The 19,075-nt window shown below is 43.2% G+C and overlaps 1 protein-coding gene across 2 annotated transcripts in view; it reads right to left on the bottom strand.

Annotated features, from left to right (window-relative positions):
- dus2 (dihydrouridine synthase 2) overlaps positions 1–19,075 on the bottom strand; it is a 115,476-nt gene that overhangs the window by 78,706 nt on the left and 17,695 nt on the right. For both annotated transcript variants that reach the window (XM_072547411.1, XM_072547410.1), the window contains 3 exons: positions 7,378–7,423; positions 6,353–6,444; positions 3,948–3,991 (listed from right to left, as the gene is read on the bottom strand). In XM_072547411.1, coding sequence (XP_072403512.1) covers positions 3,948–3,991; positions 6,353–6,444; positions 7,378–7,423 — 182 coding nt within the window. The remainder of the gene's footprint in view (positions 1–3,947; positions 3,992–6,352; positions 6,445–7,377; positions 7,424–19,075) is intronic.

The raw sequence follows: 19,075 nt of genomic DNA, 5'->3' as shown, positions 1-19,075 counted from the left end.
AGACCTAAGGGGCAACTTTTTCATGCAGAGGGTGGTACATGTCTGAGATGTCAAATTAATACTTTGTATCTGTCTTAATGACTGAGGCAGATGCTGCCCAGACCATAGTGACTGAGGAGAAAACTTCACTTCACATGGAGGTCGCCACTGATGATGTTACCTAGCCTGGTAATGAAACGTCTGGATATCAAATCTACAGCTCAGCGAGCAAACCTACACCCTAAACCTCAACCTGAGCTACAAACCTTCACAAACCTTGCAGAGGAGAAAACTGCTGTAGGCCTCCGGGCCCAAATAATAGACAGCCAATAAAAGTGAAGGAAGTGAGAATTGAAATTGAAGTCATTGGCAATAATCTTCTAGTACCCTCCCGATTCAGAGGGAGTCATTTGGCCCATCAATATATGCCCCAGGCCTCAACTCCTCTTCCAAAACAGCTCCTCACAGCTCTCAACTCAAATTACTTCAAACTCCTCATTAAATACTTTCAGTAATCTAGCCTTCATAAAACTGAGTAGAGAACTCGAGAGGTTCCCTATCCTCTGAGAGAAGACATTTCTCTGATTATTTAAATGAGTATCCCCTTATTAGAGTCATAGAGATGTACAGCATGGAAACAGACCCTTCGGTCCAACCCGTCCACGCCGATCAGATATCCCAACCCAATCTCGCCCCACCTGCCAGCGCCCAGCCCACATCCCTCCAAACCCTTCCTATTTATATACCTATCCAAATGCCTCTTAAATGTTGCAATTGTACCAGCCTCCACCACATCCTCTGGCAGCTCATTCCATACATGTACCACCCTCTGCATGAAAAAGTTGCCCCTTACGTCTCTTTTATATCTTCTCACCCTAAACCTATGCCCCCTAGTTCTGGACTCCCCGATCCTAGGGAAAAGACTTTTGTCTACTTATCCTATCCATGCCCCTCATAATTTTGTAAACCTCTATAAGGCCACCCCTCAGCCTCCGACGCTCCAGGGAAAACAGCCCCAGCCTGTTCAGCCTCTCCCTGTAGCTCAGATCGTCCAACCCTGGCAACATCCTTGTATATCTTTTCTGAACCCTTTCAAGTTTCACAACATCTTTTCGAATAGGAAGGAAACCAGAATTGCATGCAATATTCCAATAGTGGCCTACCCACTGAACTGTATAACCACAACATGGCCTCCCAACTCCTGTACTCAGTACTCTGACCAATAAAGGAAAGCATACCAAACGCCTTCTTCACTATCCTATCTACCTGCGACTCCACTTTCAAGGGGCTATGAATCTGCACTCCAACATCTCTTTGTTCAGCAACACTCCCTACGACCTTACCAGTAAGTGTATAAATCCTGCTAAGATTTGCTTTCCCAAAATGCAGCATCTTGCATTTATCTGAATTAAACTCCATCTGCCACTTCTCAGCCCATTGGCCCATCTGGTCCAGATCCTGTAGTAATCTGAGGTAACCCTCTTCGCTGTCCACTACACCTCCAATTTTGGTGTCATCTGCAAACTTACTAACTGTACCTCTTATGCTCGCATCCAAATCATTTATGTAAATGACAAAAAGTAGAGGGCCCAGCACCGATCCTTGTGGCACTCCATTAGTCACAAGCCCCCAGTCTGAAAAACAACCCTCAACCACCACCCTCTGTTGTCTTCTACCTTTGAGCCAGTTCTGTATCCAAATGGCTAGTTCTCCCTGTATTCCATGAGGTCTAACCTTGCTAATCAGTCTCCCATGGGAAGTCCATATAGATCACATCTACCGCTCTGCCCTCATCAATCTTCTTTGTTACTTCTCAAAAAACTCAATCAAATTTGTGAGACATGATTTCCCACGCACAAAGCCATGTTGACTATCCCGAATCAGTCCTTGCCTTTCCAAATACATGTACATCCTGTCCCTCAGGATTCCCTCCAACAACTTGCCCACCACCGAGGTCAGGCTCACCAGTCTATAGTTCCCTGGCTTGTCTTTACCACCCTTCTTAAACCCTTCTGTAGCACTGATCTCTAGTTTGAGAATTCCCGCACTCAGGGGCACATCTTCTCAACATCGACCCTGTCAAGTCCCCTCAGAATCTTGTATGTAGCAAAGAGATCACGTTCATTCTTCTAAACTCTAATGAATAAATGCTTAAGCTATTTAATTGAGTCCTCACTGTCAACATTCTGGGGGGGTTTGCACTGACTAGAAATTCAAATGGGCTAACCACATAAATACAGTGGCTATAAGAAAAGGTCAGAAGCTAGAAATTGTGAGTAAATCACCCCTTGAACCCTAAAGCCTGATCACCACTTACAAGGCACAAATCAGGAGTGAGGTGTAATATGCTCCACTTGCCTGAATGGGTTCTCCATCAACACTCAAGAAGCTTGACATCATCTAAGACAAAGCAGCCTGCTTGTTTGGCAGCACGGTGGCTCAGTGGTTAGCACTACTGCCTTACAACACCAGGGTCCCAGGTTCAATTCCAGCCTTGAGCGACTGTCTGTGTGGAGTTTGAACATTCTCCCTGTGTCTGTGTGTGTTTCCTCTGGGTGCTCCGGTTTCCTCCCACAGTCCAAAAGATGTGCAGGTCAGATGAATTAGCCATGTTAAACTGTCCATAGTGTTAGGTGCATTAGTCTGAGGGGGGGTGGGTTGCTCTTCAGAGGGTTGGTGTGGATTGGTTGGGCTGAAGGGTCCACACTGTAGAGGATCTAATCTAAATCCACAAGCATCCACTCCCTCCATCATCGATGCTTAGCAGCATCAGTGTGTATATCTACAAGATGCACTGCAGAAATTCACCTTAGACAGCATCTTCCAAACCCATGACTATTCCATCCAGGAGCCTGAGGGCTGTAAATGCAAGTATTCTAGTCTTGGTCATGTAAGATGTCCATAACTTCCCAGGTACTACACAATGGGAATTCTCTTGTCTGAGCTGCTTTTGCAGTATTTATTAAGGGCATATTCGTTGTCTTAAAAATGTACATTTCAGAGTTTTTGACCTTTGAGACAGAATCCTTAGCAGTGGATGCTCATGAGAAGCTCCAGCATCTCACTTCATTGAACTCCATACTCAGCAGTCTTACCCTTTACAATAAATCTCAGTTAAAACACATCTTTCCCACGATGTGTAGAATTCCCCACTTTGAATTAAATAGCCCAGAACTCACTCAGTTGCCCTCACACTCTAGTGCCCCTATATTCACTTTGAGTGATTGAGACGTACATCACAGAAGCAGACTCTTCAGTCCAACTCATCCATGCCCACCAGATTTCCTAAACTAATGAAGTCCCATTTGCCAGCATTTGGCCCATATCCCTCTAAATCCTTCCTATTCCTATATCCAACAGCGTCTACACTTCCTCTGGCAGTTCATTCCATACACACACCACCCTCTGTGTGATAAGTTGCCCCTTAGATACCTTTTACATCTTTCCCCTTTCGCCTTAAGCCTATGCCTGCTAGTTTTAGACTCCACTACCCTGACTATTCACTTTACCTACAGCCTTCATGATTTTATAAAACCTCTTTCAGGTCATCTCTCAGCCTCCGACACTCCAGGGAATATAGCCCCAGCCTATTCAGCCTCTCCATACAGCTTGAACTCTCCAACGTCGGTGACATCCTCGTAAACCTTTTCAGTAATCTTTCAAGTTTAACAATATCTTTCCAATAGCAGGGAGACCAGAATTGCAAACAGTATTCCAAAAGTGGCCTAACTTTTGGAATGTCCTGTACAGCTGCAACATAACCTCCCAACTCCAATACTCTATGCACCGATCAATAAAGACAAGGATACTAAATGCCTTCTTCATCACCCTGTCGAACTGCGACTCCACTTTCAAGGAACTATGAACCTGCACTCCAAAGTCTTCTCATGTGAGTGTTACTTGAGGGCACTTTATAGCAAGTTCATTCAGTAGCTATTGGAGCAGTGATAGGCTAGTTAAAGACTTACACAAGCTGTGCGACTGTAAGCGCTCTCTGAGGATCAGATGTGCCCTGCAAGGAACAAATTTGAAAAAAAAGACTAACTTCCAGATGAATGCAGACAAAAAAACAAGATGATGTTAAAGGGTTGAGAAGCTTTATTTAAATATAAGCGGAATTACTTTACAATGAAAACAATAGCAATGGATAGTGAAATCCAAAACAATATGGTGAATTGACAATATTGTCAGATTCTTAGCATGAAATCACAGTAACCAATATCATTTTCTAACTTACACTGGGCTCAATCTATTTGAACATAAAGCTGATTTAGTTTCAGGTGACAATGAATTTGAAGAATTATTATTTGTTTAGTGTAAAAGGTCCCATGACATGACTTTAAAGGAGGTCAATACTTATCTCCCAACCAATACTGCCAAAGACACATCACATTCTCTTTATGGATTCTGTGTACAAACTGACTGCCATGCTTCTGATGGTACAACAGTGGCTATTCAAAAGGAATCAAATAGTTAGGAAGGACTGGGATCGTAATGAGGTTTGGGATGCTGTCCACCCATAAGAAGTTCCCCACAATCAGTGTATCAAAGAGCCTCTCCTATTCAAAAACCTACTGGTCAGCTTCATGTGTCAATCCTTGTTTGGAACTGAGAAGACAGGGAATATAAAAGGTGGGCATTTGGCCCCTTTAACCCTGATAGCTCTTGGTCCGCAGGATCTGTCAGCCTACCTTGGAAAAGGCAACTGTGATTTCACAGCCCTGGAGGAACAGGTAAATCAAAGTACCTGTCAGCTGACAGTGCAGATGATCACAATACTGCCAGTGGGTAGGACGCTGATGGTATGGGTGAATGAAGCTCTTCAGCTTGCTCAGAGAAGGCCAGCCTTTCTCAGCTGCTGAGCTTGTGTCATATTCACTGCCTTGGACAAACGATGGTGAGGTACTGACAAACCATAGCTTCTTCAATTACCCCAAGGTGCAGCTTGTTCCTTATGTTATCATCAACAAAAACACCAATCATACCAAGGCCTGCGGTGATGGGGACAGGTACAGGATGCGATCAGCAATCTTCAGTCAGAACCCTAAACCCAGGCAGCCTCAGGGTGACAGTCACCCTCCACAGATAAGGGCAGTTATGAAGTTCACATCCTCCTGAGGCAACACAGCTGACCTCTTCAGGTACAGTGCTGTGCTCCCCAATCTGAGGCAGGAGAATGAAAAGGAGCCTCAACCCCAGGACATTCTACTCGCCCTGCAACTGCCAGGTTACTACTCCCTGCTTTATCATCTGGTCATTGCCAAAATGTTAATACAGACTGATGTTCATTGTGAGAAATATTGTTCATGGAACACCAGAACACCGAGAGGAGAGCACAGAATGGCCCTCATTGCCAGAATGATGGGCCAGTACAGCATCAAGATAGCTGCCCAAGAAACAAAGCTCGCTGAGGAGACTCAACTGGAGGTCACTGGAACCACACCTATTACCGAACTGGCAAGTGCAAGGAGCAGCCTGGATTGTCAGCTGTGAGCTTTGCCATGTGATTTGAACTGTGCTGTACAATCCTGACTCATTTCCTGCAGGGGTCAGCAATCGTCTTTGTTCAAGTCTTGCCGGAAACAATCTATAGCCGTCATTAAGTGTCTATACACCAACACTGATGTTCAGAGGAGAAGCACTCGATGATCGTCATGGCAATATAATTAGGGGTGTTCCCCATCAGGACAAACTCTCAATTCTTGCTGATTTCAAAAACCAAGTGAGCACAGACTGTAGCAGATGGAAAGGAGTACTTGGATATATGCACTGACACAGCAAAACCCAGTGGCCAGCTCCTTCTCTATAACTACAGTGAGTTTGGCATAACCGTCACACACATTGTTTTCCAACAAGCAAGCAAACTGAAAACAGCACAAATTTCCCAGATCCAAACACAGGCACATATTAGACTATGCTATTTGTACAGCAGAGCGATCTCAAGGATGTGCACTCATCCTGTATGCCCAGAGGAGGAGGATGCTAGTCTGTCCATCAGCTCAACAGGAAGATTGTTTCTGAAATGAAATCTAATATACATCGGCATTGACTCAAGGCACTGAAAAAGGTTAACTTTCTACACATTGGAAATGGAATTAGGAATGAATTTGTCAAAGGGAGTTGGTAAATCTGAAATAGCAATATTCTGAAATTAATGCAAGGAACTTCCTACATCTTCACATTCCTGTTTCTTTTAAGTTTGTTATTATGCAAATCTAAAGGTTTCTAATCTAGAAATTCCCATCACGTGCAACACACAGAGCAGTGCAATTTCTCCAGGGTTAACTTATGCATTTGCAGCTATTCAAATAGACTATATTGAACCATCCGTCAGTGTTTGAAATTTTCACCAGAATGGATGAGTAATTCTTACCATTTGGAAGACAACATGATTCTTTTCTCTTTCACAAGTCCTAAAAATGACTCGCTCATCTGTTGCCACATAATCTATGGTGTCCAGCACGTCTGAGAAAAATAAATGCAGACAGGCTTAGGAAGATGAATGAGAGCATGTGTAGGAATGATTATGGATAGTGGTGGTTAGAAAAGGTATAAACAAGGGTGTGACATCTTAAATAAATAACTTTCCTTAGAGTTTTGCAGTTGTATTTGGTAAGAGTGCCCAGTAATGAAAGAATCAGAACTTATAACTCAAGTGATGCCTGTAACCACTTACATTACTCATGATTGCGCAGATCAGGCCCCACGCAAAAAACTGGCCATGCCCCTGTGGTACTCGGCTGATTCAGGAAGGCTTTTCAAGTTGCACCTATTTTCCAGGGTGCATAGTGCTTTATGCATGTTACAACTGGTCATCAAAATGATTGACTGTTTAAGCACAGTTTTTCAAGCTATCACCAGTAGTTTTAACGTTAAGTTACTCCCCAAGGCTGGCCACTAATTAATTATGGTTATTGCTGATCAGTACACTGGTACCTACATGTTCCCACTTTTAAAGTATTGAGAAAAACTTGTTACTATTGGAATGAAGATTAAAAGGTAACACAGGTTTTGTTTTAGAATGCTGCCTGATCACATTGGTTTGTGAAAAAAAAACTTATGCATTTGATTCCGTGAATGAATGGAAATTGAACAGAAACTTCAGTGCAACCTAAATAAAGCAAGTTCAGGGACACTGTGGTTCCAACATGCCATCTGCACCAAAAGAAGAAACTCTAGGCCACTGTGTGCAAGCCAACTGAGGTCCTATTCCCAACCCTTTACAGTTATGTGTTTAACTCCTACTTGGAAGGCCATTCCTGTTTGCTGTAATACCAACAGTTTACCCTTTCGTTCTGTCAACTTCCTTTGCTAAATACCAGAAATCTATTTAAAACATTCATTCCAGAAAGGAAGAGAGAAAAACCATATGAAGAAAGAATAAATTTGTCGACTCACCATTCACGATTCTTTTGCACTGTATCATTTTCAAGTCAATCAATTCCTATTTAAAATGGAAGAGAAAGGATAAATCACAAGCTGCCCACAATCTCACTTCTCCGTGGCACCCTGATAGCTCAGTGGTTAGCACTGCTGCCTTGCAGTGCCAGGGACTCTGGTTCGATTCCAGCCTCAGGCAACTGTGTGGAGTCTGCACATTCTCCCTCTGTCTGTGTGGGTTTCCTCCGGGTGCTCCGGTTTCCTCCCACAGTCCAAAGCTGTGCAGGTTAGGTGAACTGGCCATGCTAAATTGCCCATAGCATTCAGGGATGGGTAGGTTAGGTGCATTAGTCAAGGTAAAATATAGGATAGGGGAAAGGGGTCTGGGTGGTTTACTCTTCAGAGGGTCGGGTGGACTGGTTGGGCTGAAGGGTCTATTTCCACAGTGTAGGGATTCTATCTATCTCATATTATCAAGGCACTGTTAAATTCAGGTTGGTGAGAGGCATTTGACCCAGATTATCATCATGAAAGTTGAAAAAAATATAGTCCAGGAAGATGAAATATCACCTTGATCCAGTGATGTGAAGCTCACCTGCACTCCATCTCTGTCAGATTGGTGTCAAAATGCATCGTGCACTGCCTCATTGTTGCAAACAGTTAAACCCTTTGTTCCACACACCAGCTTGTAACTTTCTTAGAGATGAAATTGCATTTATATAGTAGCCAGCATGGCCTCACAAAATCCTAAAACATTTCAAAGTTAATGAAGAGCTTCTGAAGTATGGTCCCTGTTAACAGTAGAAACAAGAGAACCAAGAGGTGTACAGCCAAGCCCCACAAACAGCAATGAGATCATAGCTATATTATCTGGTGTAGTGTTGCTGGCTGAGGGATAAATACTAGCCAGGCATTTCAGTTCTTCCTCGAATTGTGCTTTGGGCTCTTTGCTCTCCAACTGAAAAGACAGACAATGTCTCTGTTTAATGTCTCATATGAAAAACAGCGCTTGACAGTGCAGCACTGCTTCAAAACCAGAGTGAAGAGTTAGCCTGGATTATATCAACTCAAGTCTCTAGTACGAGAATTGGACCCTTATCTTGTGAAGCCACTGTTGAGAAAACTTGACTACTTTACCTTTGGAGGGACACCTGAAAAGGTTAGCTGATCGACTGTCTCTGTTTTGAAATCCAAGCCCCAAAATATTACTTGTATTATCCAGTTTACATTGCAAAATATTATTTGAATGACATACATAAATTGTTCCGGGATTGATAAATTAGTATATTATTTAAAATTAAATTGTGACCGGGCAAAGGTTCATGTAAGCAACGAGTAAAATCCAAGTATGAAATCAAGAAGCTCTTGCTACGTATGTCTATATGTAGAATAAAGTTTCAGATAGATTAGTGAAGATCTAAATCTGGAATCACTCTTTTTAGACAGTCAAATCAAGACGGCTTATATGACTTCAACAATCTGTAATTATCTTCTGACTGTGTCCAGATTTATGAACAGATAAACTTTGTTTTAAAAAAGGAATATCCTGACCAGTATAAAGCGTCATTTTGAGGTGGGACTAAATTTACAAATGGGTCAGACCCTGTAGAGGTAATAGGTTACTTTTTCAGTTCAGTTTTTACTAACTTCTTTTTCATTTCCAGTCTTGGTAAACTGACGTCAAGTTACCACAGTAGGATTTTGAAGTAATGATTAGATTAGATTAGATTCCCTACAGTGTGGAAACAGGCCCTTCGGCCCAACCAGTCCACATTGACCCTCCAAAGAGTAACCAACCCAGATCCATTTCCCCTCTAACTAATGTACCTAACACTACGGGCAATTTAGCATGACCAATTCGCCTGATCGGCGCATCTTTGGACTGTGGGAGGAAGCCGGAGCACCTGGAGGAAACCCACGCAGACACGGGCAGAATGTGCAAGCTCCACACGGACAGTCACCCGAGGCAGGAATCAAACCTGGGACCCTGGTGCTATGAGTCAGCAGCGCTAACCACTGAGTCACCGTGCCGCCCCATTTTTTAAATCACCATTTTATTTTCCTCAGCTCTGGTTCCAGACCTTCCTGTCATGATGTTGCTATGTTTTTTAGATTAGATTGGGAATATTCTGTGAACTTCTTGGAGGCCTCTTGTGATATAGTGGGGTCTGATTTAAATATATATTAATACAATTTATATTATAATTTGGATTTTGAACTGGTGGTATGTGGATTTTGGCCCATGTAAAGATGGGGTTTACTAATTGCCAGTCTTTTTGAAGGCATAATCTTAAACCAGTAGAATGTTAGACAGCAGCTGACTGAATGCCCTCCTGGTGCAATAGTGGGAAACTTGTGAGTGTTTTACAATCAGAAAGAGTAAATATTGAACGGCGTTGGCTTGCTTTTGGTTTAAGAATCAAGAACTGATCATTGTTTTGAAAAAAAGCAATAGATCGGAAAACCTCTGGGAGCATTTCATATAACTGGAGTTAAATGCAAGAGAAAGGAGTTTGTTCAGAATAGTTAGCCAAGAGGTTATCCCAGTATAACTTTGAGAATTCCACACCAGAAGTGACTTGTTTGAAACATGAAGTGGTATTTAAAGCTGGGAAAGCTAAGCATAGTTGTGTGAATAATTAAGGAAGAGGCTATCAAACTCTCAAGACTCGGAATTAAAAGAAAAATATAAGCTCAATTCTATAGATGTGACAGAAAAGGGACCCTTCCCTGCCAAGTATTTGAATGGTGAAGTGTGATAGTGTTGAGAGTCGATGGGATTGCATTTTGCTGCGTGTTTTGAAATCTCTCAAATGATACTAAATGTAAATTGCTGCGTTTGTTCTAATGTATCATCATTTATTTTACATAACAAGCACAGTTTAATTGCTAAAACTAAATCTGAAACATTGGTCGCTTATATTTCAGTGAAAGGCCATCACATTAAATTCAAAAAAATCTATGAAGAGAGGTTTCAGTCTGGGAGCTGACTTGTTAAGTAGGAACAATAACTGGAATCACAACACTAAATTACTAGTTCCGTGATATAGCCATCATGACCACTTCACCTTTCTTCATCAGGTCTTGAATTTTGAAAGGATAACATTAGCATTCATTTCAAGAGGGCTAGAATACAAAGAATACAAATGCAGAGATGTACTGCTGAGTCAGCAGAAGGCTCTGGTCAGACTGCAGTTGGAATATTGTGAGCAATTTAGGGTCCCATATCTAAGGGAAAACGTGCTGGCATTGGAGGGGGTCCAGAGGTGGTTTAACAGTATGATCCCGGGATGAAGGGCTTAACATACAAGGAACAGTTGAGGACTTTGGGTCTGAACTCAACAAAGTTCAGAAAGATTGGGGGCGGGGGGCGGCAGTAGGATCTCATTGAAACTTACAGGATACTGAGAAGCCGAGATAGAGTGGACATGGAGAAGACCTAACAGCTTTGAAGACCTAAGTTTTGAAAGTTAAAAATCACCAGGTTATAGTCCAACATGTTTAATTGGAAACACTAGCTTTCAGAGCACTGCTCCTTCATCAGATGGTTGTGGTGTTGTGTGATTTTTAATTTTGTACACCCCAGTCCAACACTGGCATCTCCAAATCATAAATTTTGAAAGATTGCACAAAGTGCATTTATTTCAAGTTTTGTGGAAAAGTCTGGAGTGGTTTCTTTAAAAGGGATCATTGAAAGTTCACTGTAGCCATTGGAGCTCGTGTCAACAAGGCTTCCTGAAAATCCCAAGACTGATGATAACCACTAGCTTTACTGCAGATGCCTACTGGGAGCTGTCTTAAACACAGATGGACCTTAGCATGTTTTCCTCCAACTGAACCAAATAAAAACAAGCAACTATCCAAACTGGCTGAATCAGAAGAAGCTTTGTTTAGAACCTGTTGCCAAGCTGATCTCTCTCATTCTGTGGAAAGTTGACCCTCTCTGTAGATCCAGAGTGAACATTTTTTGACAAGAAATTGAAGGGAACTCTTAAGATTGTATTTCCTGAGCAAGTTGTGGCTCCAGAGATAATGAATCATGATCAAATATGGCAGAACAGCAGAGCACCAGACTTTGGAAAATTTTGCAATTGATCCTTTTGTGTTTGGCTAAGACGGTTTGTTGTTTCAAAAGTCACTCGCTCGAGAGAAACCTGTTCTTTTCTTTTTTCCTGAAGAGTGCATACATATTTGTGTCCGCCTTGAGAATAGTTAAATGGACAATCATTTCTACTTGAGCTGAAAAATGTGTTGCTGGAAAAGCGCAGGTCAGGCAGCATCAAAGGAGAAGGAGAATCAATGTTTCGGGCATAAGCCCTTCTTCAGGAATCAGGAGGGTGTGCCAAGCAGGCTAAGATAAAAGGTAGAGAGGAGGGACTTGGGGGAGGGGCATTGGGAATGCGATAGGTGGAAGGAGGTTAAGGTGAGAGTGATAGGCCGGAGAGGGGGGTGGGGGCGGAGAGGTCGGGAAGAAGATTGCAGGTCAAGAAGGCGGTGCTGAGTCCGAGGGTTGGGACTGAGAAAAGGTGGGGGGAGGGGAAATTTGCATTCATCCCTTGTGGTTGGAGGGTTCCTAAGCGGAAGATGAGGCGCTTTTCCTCCAGGCGTTGTGTTGCCATGGTCTGGCGATGGAGGAGGCCAAGGACCTGCATGTCCTTGGCGGAGTGGGAGGGGGAGTTAAAGTGTTCAGCCACGAGGTGGTTGGGTTGGTTGTTGTGGGTGTCCCAGAGGTGTTCTCTGAAACATTCCGCAAGGAGGCGGCCTGTCTCCCCAACGTATAGGAGGCCACTTCGGGTGCAGCGGATGCAGTAAATGATGTGTGCGGAGGTGCAGATGAATTTGTGATAGATATGGAAGGATCCCTTGGGGCCTTGGAGGGAAGTGAGGGGGAATGTGAGGGTGCAAGTTTTGCATTTCTTGCGGTTGCAGGGGAAGGTGCCGGGAGTGGAGGTTGGGTTGGTAGGGGGGTGAGGATCTGACGAGGGTGTCGCGGAGGGAGTGGTCTTTCCGGAACGCTGATAGGGGAGGGGAGGGAAATATATCCTTGGTGGTGGGGTCTGTTTGGAGGTATCTGCAGTCCTCACTTTCTCCTAATCATTTCGACTTCTATGTTAGAGTCTGGTTTTCAATAAAACTGCAATAATTAGTTACGTTTTTTGTTGATAATCAAATCCATTAGAGTGGTTATTAAGAAACCTGGTTGATCATTCTTGTTGTTTAGAACTAGGTGTAGATAAAGATATTAATTCATCCTCTTGGTAACTGAGGAAAGTATTTTTATTTTACGCTGTGACCCATTGTGTAGTGGGACCAGTGCACTCTTCCAGCCTTGGCCATTGTAGTTAGCAAGGCAGGGAGCCTGGCAGGTGTCACTGCAGGGAGTTGGCATTGCCCCCAAGATGGAACCACCTTATTTAAGCCTCCATCTATCCATCTTCTAACACAGGACACTCCATCCCCTCCTCCAATCCTTGCTGGGCTTCATCTGGTCAGGCAGGCCGTACAAAATCGCTGGTGTACCTTAAAAGCTGGAGACCTCGGGATTATCACCCCCAAGGACTCCTTGTGGTCGCAGTAGTGACCCTGGCACAGGCCTGAGTACAGATTGCCCAGTCAATCAGATCAATTGGGAGCTCTGTAAGGTAGGACTTCCCTCCAAAGGTGGGTCGAGGTTCGTCCTGAAACAAGCAGCTTTGTCCTGTCATCCCCCTGCATTATCCATCTGGCCAACCTTTCCGTGGAGATGTTTAATCCTACCCCTCATAAAACCCATCTCGGTGTTGTTGGAACTGCATAGGAGCCTTCTCCCTTTCTTGCTGCAAATCATTAGAACATATCGGGCCAATTTCACATGTGAATTTTCCAACTCAAAACCAGAAGTCAATGGAATGAAAGTACAGAAGAGGCCTTTTTGAATACATCACCATCTGCTAAAATCAGGGGCGAGGAGGGGAATACGATTTTCCGATTGAGAGCTCAGAACCTGCTCACATTTCCAATATGCATAGCTGACAGGATGGGTCCTGCTGGGGGATCATGATGTCGGAATGCTGCCCGAATGTGTACTGAATGAGTTCTTTCCCCACTCAGCGGTTAAAAGCCAATAAGAAGGTCCAGTGTAGAATGCAGCTTTCAATGGAACTTGCAGAGGCACACGTGCAACTTCAAACTGCGTTCATAAGTGAAAACAGGGAGATGCAGATTGTGAAATTGCTGAAAGTTCACTGATCCCAATATTGCTGTTAAAAATCTCCCGTTTGGATGGAATGGGTGAGGAGCACTTCAAGCATAAAAGCAAAATATCACATGCGCTTTAAATAGCTGCCTTAATTCAAATATCACGGAATGATAGATTCCAGATCCTTTTTTCTCCAGCATGAATGATGTGACACCAATATTTTGAATTTCCAATCTGCTGTCATGCTCTTTATATCACATCTGGCCTTAATTAGGATAATTCTTTCCTTGAACAAATTGAAGCATTGTTACAGGAAATAACATTCACAAAGGCTTCTGGTAATTGAGGTTCATATTATATTTTGGGAATCCAGCTATAAATTTAGAGAAACAGAAGGGGTTACGTGCCTAGTTGTACAGCTGCCTGACAGTAAATCCAGATGGTTTGATTGTTAGTGGTTAAAGGAGATCCCATATTGATTGCGTGTGTGATTATCTCAGTGAAACAATGGCAGCATACTCTAAACTTACCACAAAAAGACAAGGAGTCTGCCAGAGAGGTGTTTTTGTGATTGGGATGCACACAGTTACACTTTAAGCCATTCACTGACTTGTAAAACAAAAGGGAGCTTAGGTCAGAGATAGCTAATTAGCATTCAGACCAAGATACAAGGTCAATGTATTGCATGGCACCATTGGCAAGAGGGCCAATCCTTACAAATGAGTGAATAGTATGTTCAGATAGCAGAAGATTCTGATAGCCAGCAGGGAGGAAATGCTGCTTAACTTTGCAAACTATTGCAGCTAGCTTAGAATAGATTCTAGATTACATTAGATTAGATTCCCTACAGTGCGGAAACAGGCCCTTCGGCCCAATAAGTCATCATCAACCCTCCAAAGAGTAACCTACCCAGACCCATTCCCCTACTCCCTACTTCCTCCCACAGTCCAAAGATGTGCAGGTCAGGTGAATTGGCCGTGCTAAATTGCTCAGTGTTAGTTGCATTAGTCAGAGGGAAATGTGTCTGGGTGGGTTAGTCTTTGGAGGGTCGGTGTGGACTGGTTGCGCCAAAGGGCCTGTTTCCACACTGTAGGGGATCTAATCTAATGCACCTATCACTACGAGCAACTTAGCATGGCCAAATCGCCTGAATTGCACACCTTTGGACTGTGGGAGTAAACCGGAGCACCCGGAGGAAACCCACGCAGACACAGGGAGAATGTGCAAACTCCACACAGACAGTCACCCGAGGCTGGAATCGAACCCGGGTCCCTGGCACTGCGAGGCAGCAGAGCAAACCACTGAGCCACCGTGCCGCTCCGCTTCTCAGCCTTTTGGCTTGGAATATGTGCAGATTCTATCTATTTAATTTCAATACAGAACAAATTTGGGAGTTTAAAGCATTTATAAATACTATTTCTATCTGGATACAAGGCCTGTGTGATTTAATTTCCCATGGATATGGGCTGACAGTGGAAGTTATGGGAAGAGATAGATTAGATAGGAAGCCCTTGCAGAACTGGCCTCCAAGGTATTTTTTTTCCACAAATCTCACTGAATCTCACAAACTCATAACCTGAGAATCCGAGAGAGAAAAAGAGAGAGAACGTCTATGGTACATAGAGTCATAGAAATGTACAGCACAGAAACAGACCCTTCGGTCCAATTCATCCACACCAACCAGTTACCCTAACTTAATCAAGTCCTATTTGCCAGCATTGGGCCCATAGCCCTCTAAACCCTTCCTATTCATATACCCATCCAGATGCCTCTTAAATGCTGTAATTGTACCAGCCTCCACCACTTCCTCTGGCAGCTCATTCCATACATGCACCACCCTCTGTGTGAAAAAGTTGTCCCTTAGGTTCCTTTTATATCTTCCCACTGCCACCCTAAACCTATGACCTCTAGTTCTGGATTCCCCCATCCCAGGGAAAATACTTCTCTCTATTTATCCTATCCATGCCCCTCATGATTTAATAAAACTCTAAGGTCACCCCTCAGTCTCCACGGCTCCAGGGAAAACAGCCCCAGCCTATTCAGCTTCTCCCTATAGCTCAAGTTCTCCAAACCTGGCAACATCCTTGTAAATCTTTTCTGAACCCTTTCAAGTTTAGTACATCCTTCCATTAGGAGACCAGAATTGCATGCAATATTCAAAAGTGGCCTAACCAATATCTTGTACAGCCAGAACATAACCTTCCAACTCCTATAATCAATACTCTGACCAACAAAGGAAAGCATACCAAGCGCCTTCTTCACTATCCTATCTACCTGCGACTCCACTTTCAAGGAATTATGAACCTGCACTCCAAGGTCTCTTTGTGCAGCAACACTCCCTAGGACCTTACCATTAAGTGTATACATCCAGCTCTGATTTGGCTTTTCAAAATGCAGCACCTCTTATTTATCTAAATTAAACTCCATCTACCACTGGTCAGCATCCCATTATAATCTGAGGTAATCTTCTTTGCTGTCAACTACACCTCCAATTTTGGTGTCACCTGCAAACTTACTAACTTATACCTCTTATGCTCACATCCAAATCACTTATATAAATGATAAAAAGTAGTGGACTCAGCACAGATCCTTGTGGTACTCCACTGGTCACAGGCCTTCAGTCTGAAAAGCAACCCACCACTACCAGTCTCTGTCTTCTACCTTTGAGCCAGTTCTGTATCCAAATGGCTAGTTCTCCCTGTATTCCATGAGATCTAACCTTGCTAATCAGTCTCCCATGGGGAACCTTGTCAAGTGCCTTACTGAAGTCCATATAGATCACGTTCACTGCTCTGCCCTCATCAATCTTCTTTGTTACTTTATCAAAAAAATTCAATCAAGTTCATGAGAAATGGTTTCCCACACACAAAGCCATGTTGACTATCTCTAATCAGTCCTTGCCTTTCCAAATACATGTAAATCCTGTCCCTCAGGATCCCCTCCAATAAATTGCCCACCCCTACGTCACGCTCACCGGTCCATAGTTCCATTGTTCTTCCTTGCCACCTTTCCTAAATAGCGGTACCATGTTAACCAACCTCCAGTCTTCCGGCACCCCACTTGCAACTATCAATGATACAAATATCTCAGCAAGAGGCCCAGCAATCACTTCCCGAGTTTCCCACAAAGTTCTAGGGTGCACCTGATCAGGTCCTGGGGATATATCCATTTTTATGCATTTCAAGACAACCAGCGCATCCTCCTCTGCAATATGGACATTTTTCAAGATGTCAACATCTATTTTCCCACATTCTATATCTTCCATATCCTTTTCCATAGTAAACACTGAGGCAAACTCCTTGCTTAGTATTTCCCCCATCTTCTGCAGCTCCACACATAGGCTGCCTTGTTGATCTTTGAGGGGCACTATTCTCTCCCTAGTTACCCTTTTGTCCTTAATGTATTCATAAAAGTCTTTTGGATTCTCCTTAACCTTATTTGCCAAAACTATCTCATGTCCCCTTTCTGCCCTCCCGATTTCCCTCTTAAGTAAACTCCTACTGCCTTTATACTCTAAGAATTCACTCGATCTCTCCTGTCGATACCTGATATATGCTTCCTTCTTTTTCTTAACAAAAGCCTCAATTTCTTTAGTCATCCAGCATTCCCTACACCTACCAGCCTTTCCTTTCACCCTAACGGGAATATACTGTCTCTGGACTCTATCAAATGTTTGAAGGCTTCCCATTTTCCAACCATCCCTTTACCTGCAAACATTTGCCCCCAGTCAGCTTTTGAAAGTTCTTGCCTAATACTGTCAAAATTAGCCTTCCTCCAATTTAGAACTTCAACTGTTAGATCTGGTCTATCCTTTTCCATCACTATTTTAAAGCTATTTTTATCTACCCCAGGGAGATACTGAGGAAAGAGATCAATCTGAGACTGGTACAGTTGGGAAAGGGAACAAGTCAAACAGTCAGGGTAGGCAGGGACAAAGCACAAAATAAGGTAGGACTGATAAATTAAACTGCATTTACTTCAATGCAAGAGGCCTAACAGGGAAGGCAGATGAACTCAGGGGCATGGTTCGGAACATGGGACTGGGATATCATAGCAATTACAGAAACTTGACTCAGGGATGGGCAGGTCTGGCAGCTTAATGTTCCAGGATACAAATGCTACAGGAAGGATAGAAAGGGAGGCAAGGGAGGAGGGGGAGTGGCATCTTTGATAAGGGATAGTATTACAGCTGTATTTAGGGAGGGTATTCCTGGGAATAAATCCAGGGAAGTTATTTAGGTAGAATTGAGAAACGAGAAAGGGATGATCATTTTACTGGGATTGTGTTATAGACTCCCTAATAGTCAGAGGGAAATTGAGAAACACATTTGGAAGGAGATCTCAGTTATCTGTAAGAATAATAGGGTGGTTATGGTAGTGGATTTTATCTTTCCAAACATAGACTGGGACTGCCATAGTGTTAAGGGTTTAGATGGAGAGGAACTTGTTAAGTGTGTACAAGAAAACTTTCTGACTCCGTATGTGCATGTACCTACTAGAGAAGGTGCAAAACTTGACCTACTCTTGGAAAATAAGGCAGGGCAGATGACTGAGGTGTCAGTGGGGGAGCACTTTGGGGCCAGTGACCATAATTCTATTCGTTTTAAAACAGTGATGGAAAAGGATAGACCAGATCTAAAAGTTCAAGTTCTAAATTGGAGAAAGGCTAATTTCGACAGTATTAGGCAAGCATTTCCAAAAGCTGACTGAGGGCAGATGTTCCAGTAAAGGGACAGCTGAAAAATAAGAAGCCTTCAGAAATGAGATAACGAGAATTCAGAGATAGTATATCCCTGTTAGGTGAAAGGAAAGGCTGGTAGGTGTAGGGAATGCTGGATGACCTGAGAAATTGAGGGTTTGGTTAAGAAAAAGAAAAAGAAGGAAGCATATGTCAGGCATAGCCAAGATGGATCAAATGAACCCTTAGAAGAGTATAAAGGTAGTAGGAGGATACTTAAAAGGAAAATCAGGAGGGCAAAAATGGAGTTAAAGAGAATCCAAAGAGTTTTTACAAATATACTAAAGGACAAAAGGGTAACTAGGGAGAGAATAGGGCTCCTCGAAGATCAGCAAGGCAGCCTTTGTGTGGAACTGCAGGAGATGGGGGAAATACTAAACGAGTATTTTGCATCAGTGTTTACTATGGAAAAGGTCATGGAAGATATAGAATGTAGGGAAATAGATGTTGAGCTATAGGGAGAGGTTGAATAGGCTGGGGCTGATTTCCTTGAAGCGTTGGAGGTTGAGGCGTGACCGTATGGAGGTTTATAAAATCATGAGGAGCACTGACAGAATAAATAGACAAAGTCTCTTCCCTGGGGTGGGGAGTCCAGGACTAGGAGGCATAGGTTTAGGGTGAGAGGGGAAAGATATAAGAGAGACCTAAGGGGCAACATTTTCATGCAGAGGATGGTACGTGTATGGAATGAGCTGCCAGAGGAAGTGGTGGAGGCTGGTACAACTGCAACATTTAAAAGGCATCTGGATGGGTATATGAATAGGTAGGGTTTGGAGGGATATGGACTGGGTGCTGGCAGG

The sequence above is a fragment of the Chiloscyllium punctatum genome, chromosome 26 (genome assembly GCF_047496795.1).
Source record: "Chiloscyllium punctatum isolate Juve2018m chromosome 26, sChiPun1.3, whole genome shotgun sequence".
NCBI lineage: Eukaryota > Metazoa > Chordata > Chondrichthyes > Orectolobiformes > Hemiscylliidae > Chiloscyllium > Chiloscyllium punctatum.
Note: the sequence above shows the minus strand (reverse complement) of the source record. Positions and strands in the feature narration are given on the sequence as shown.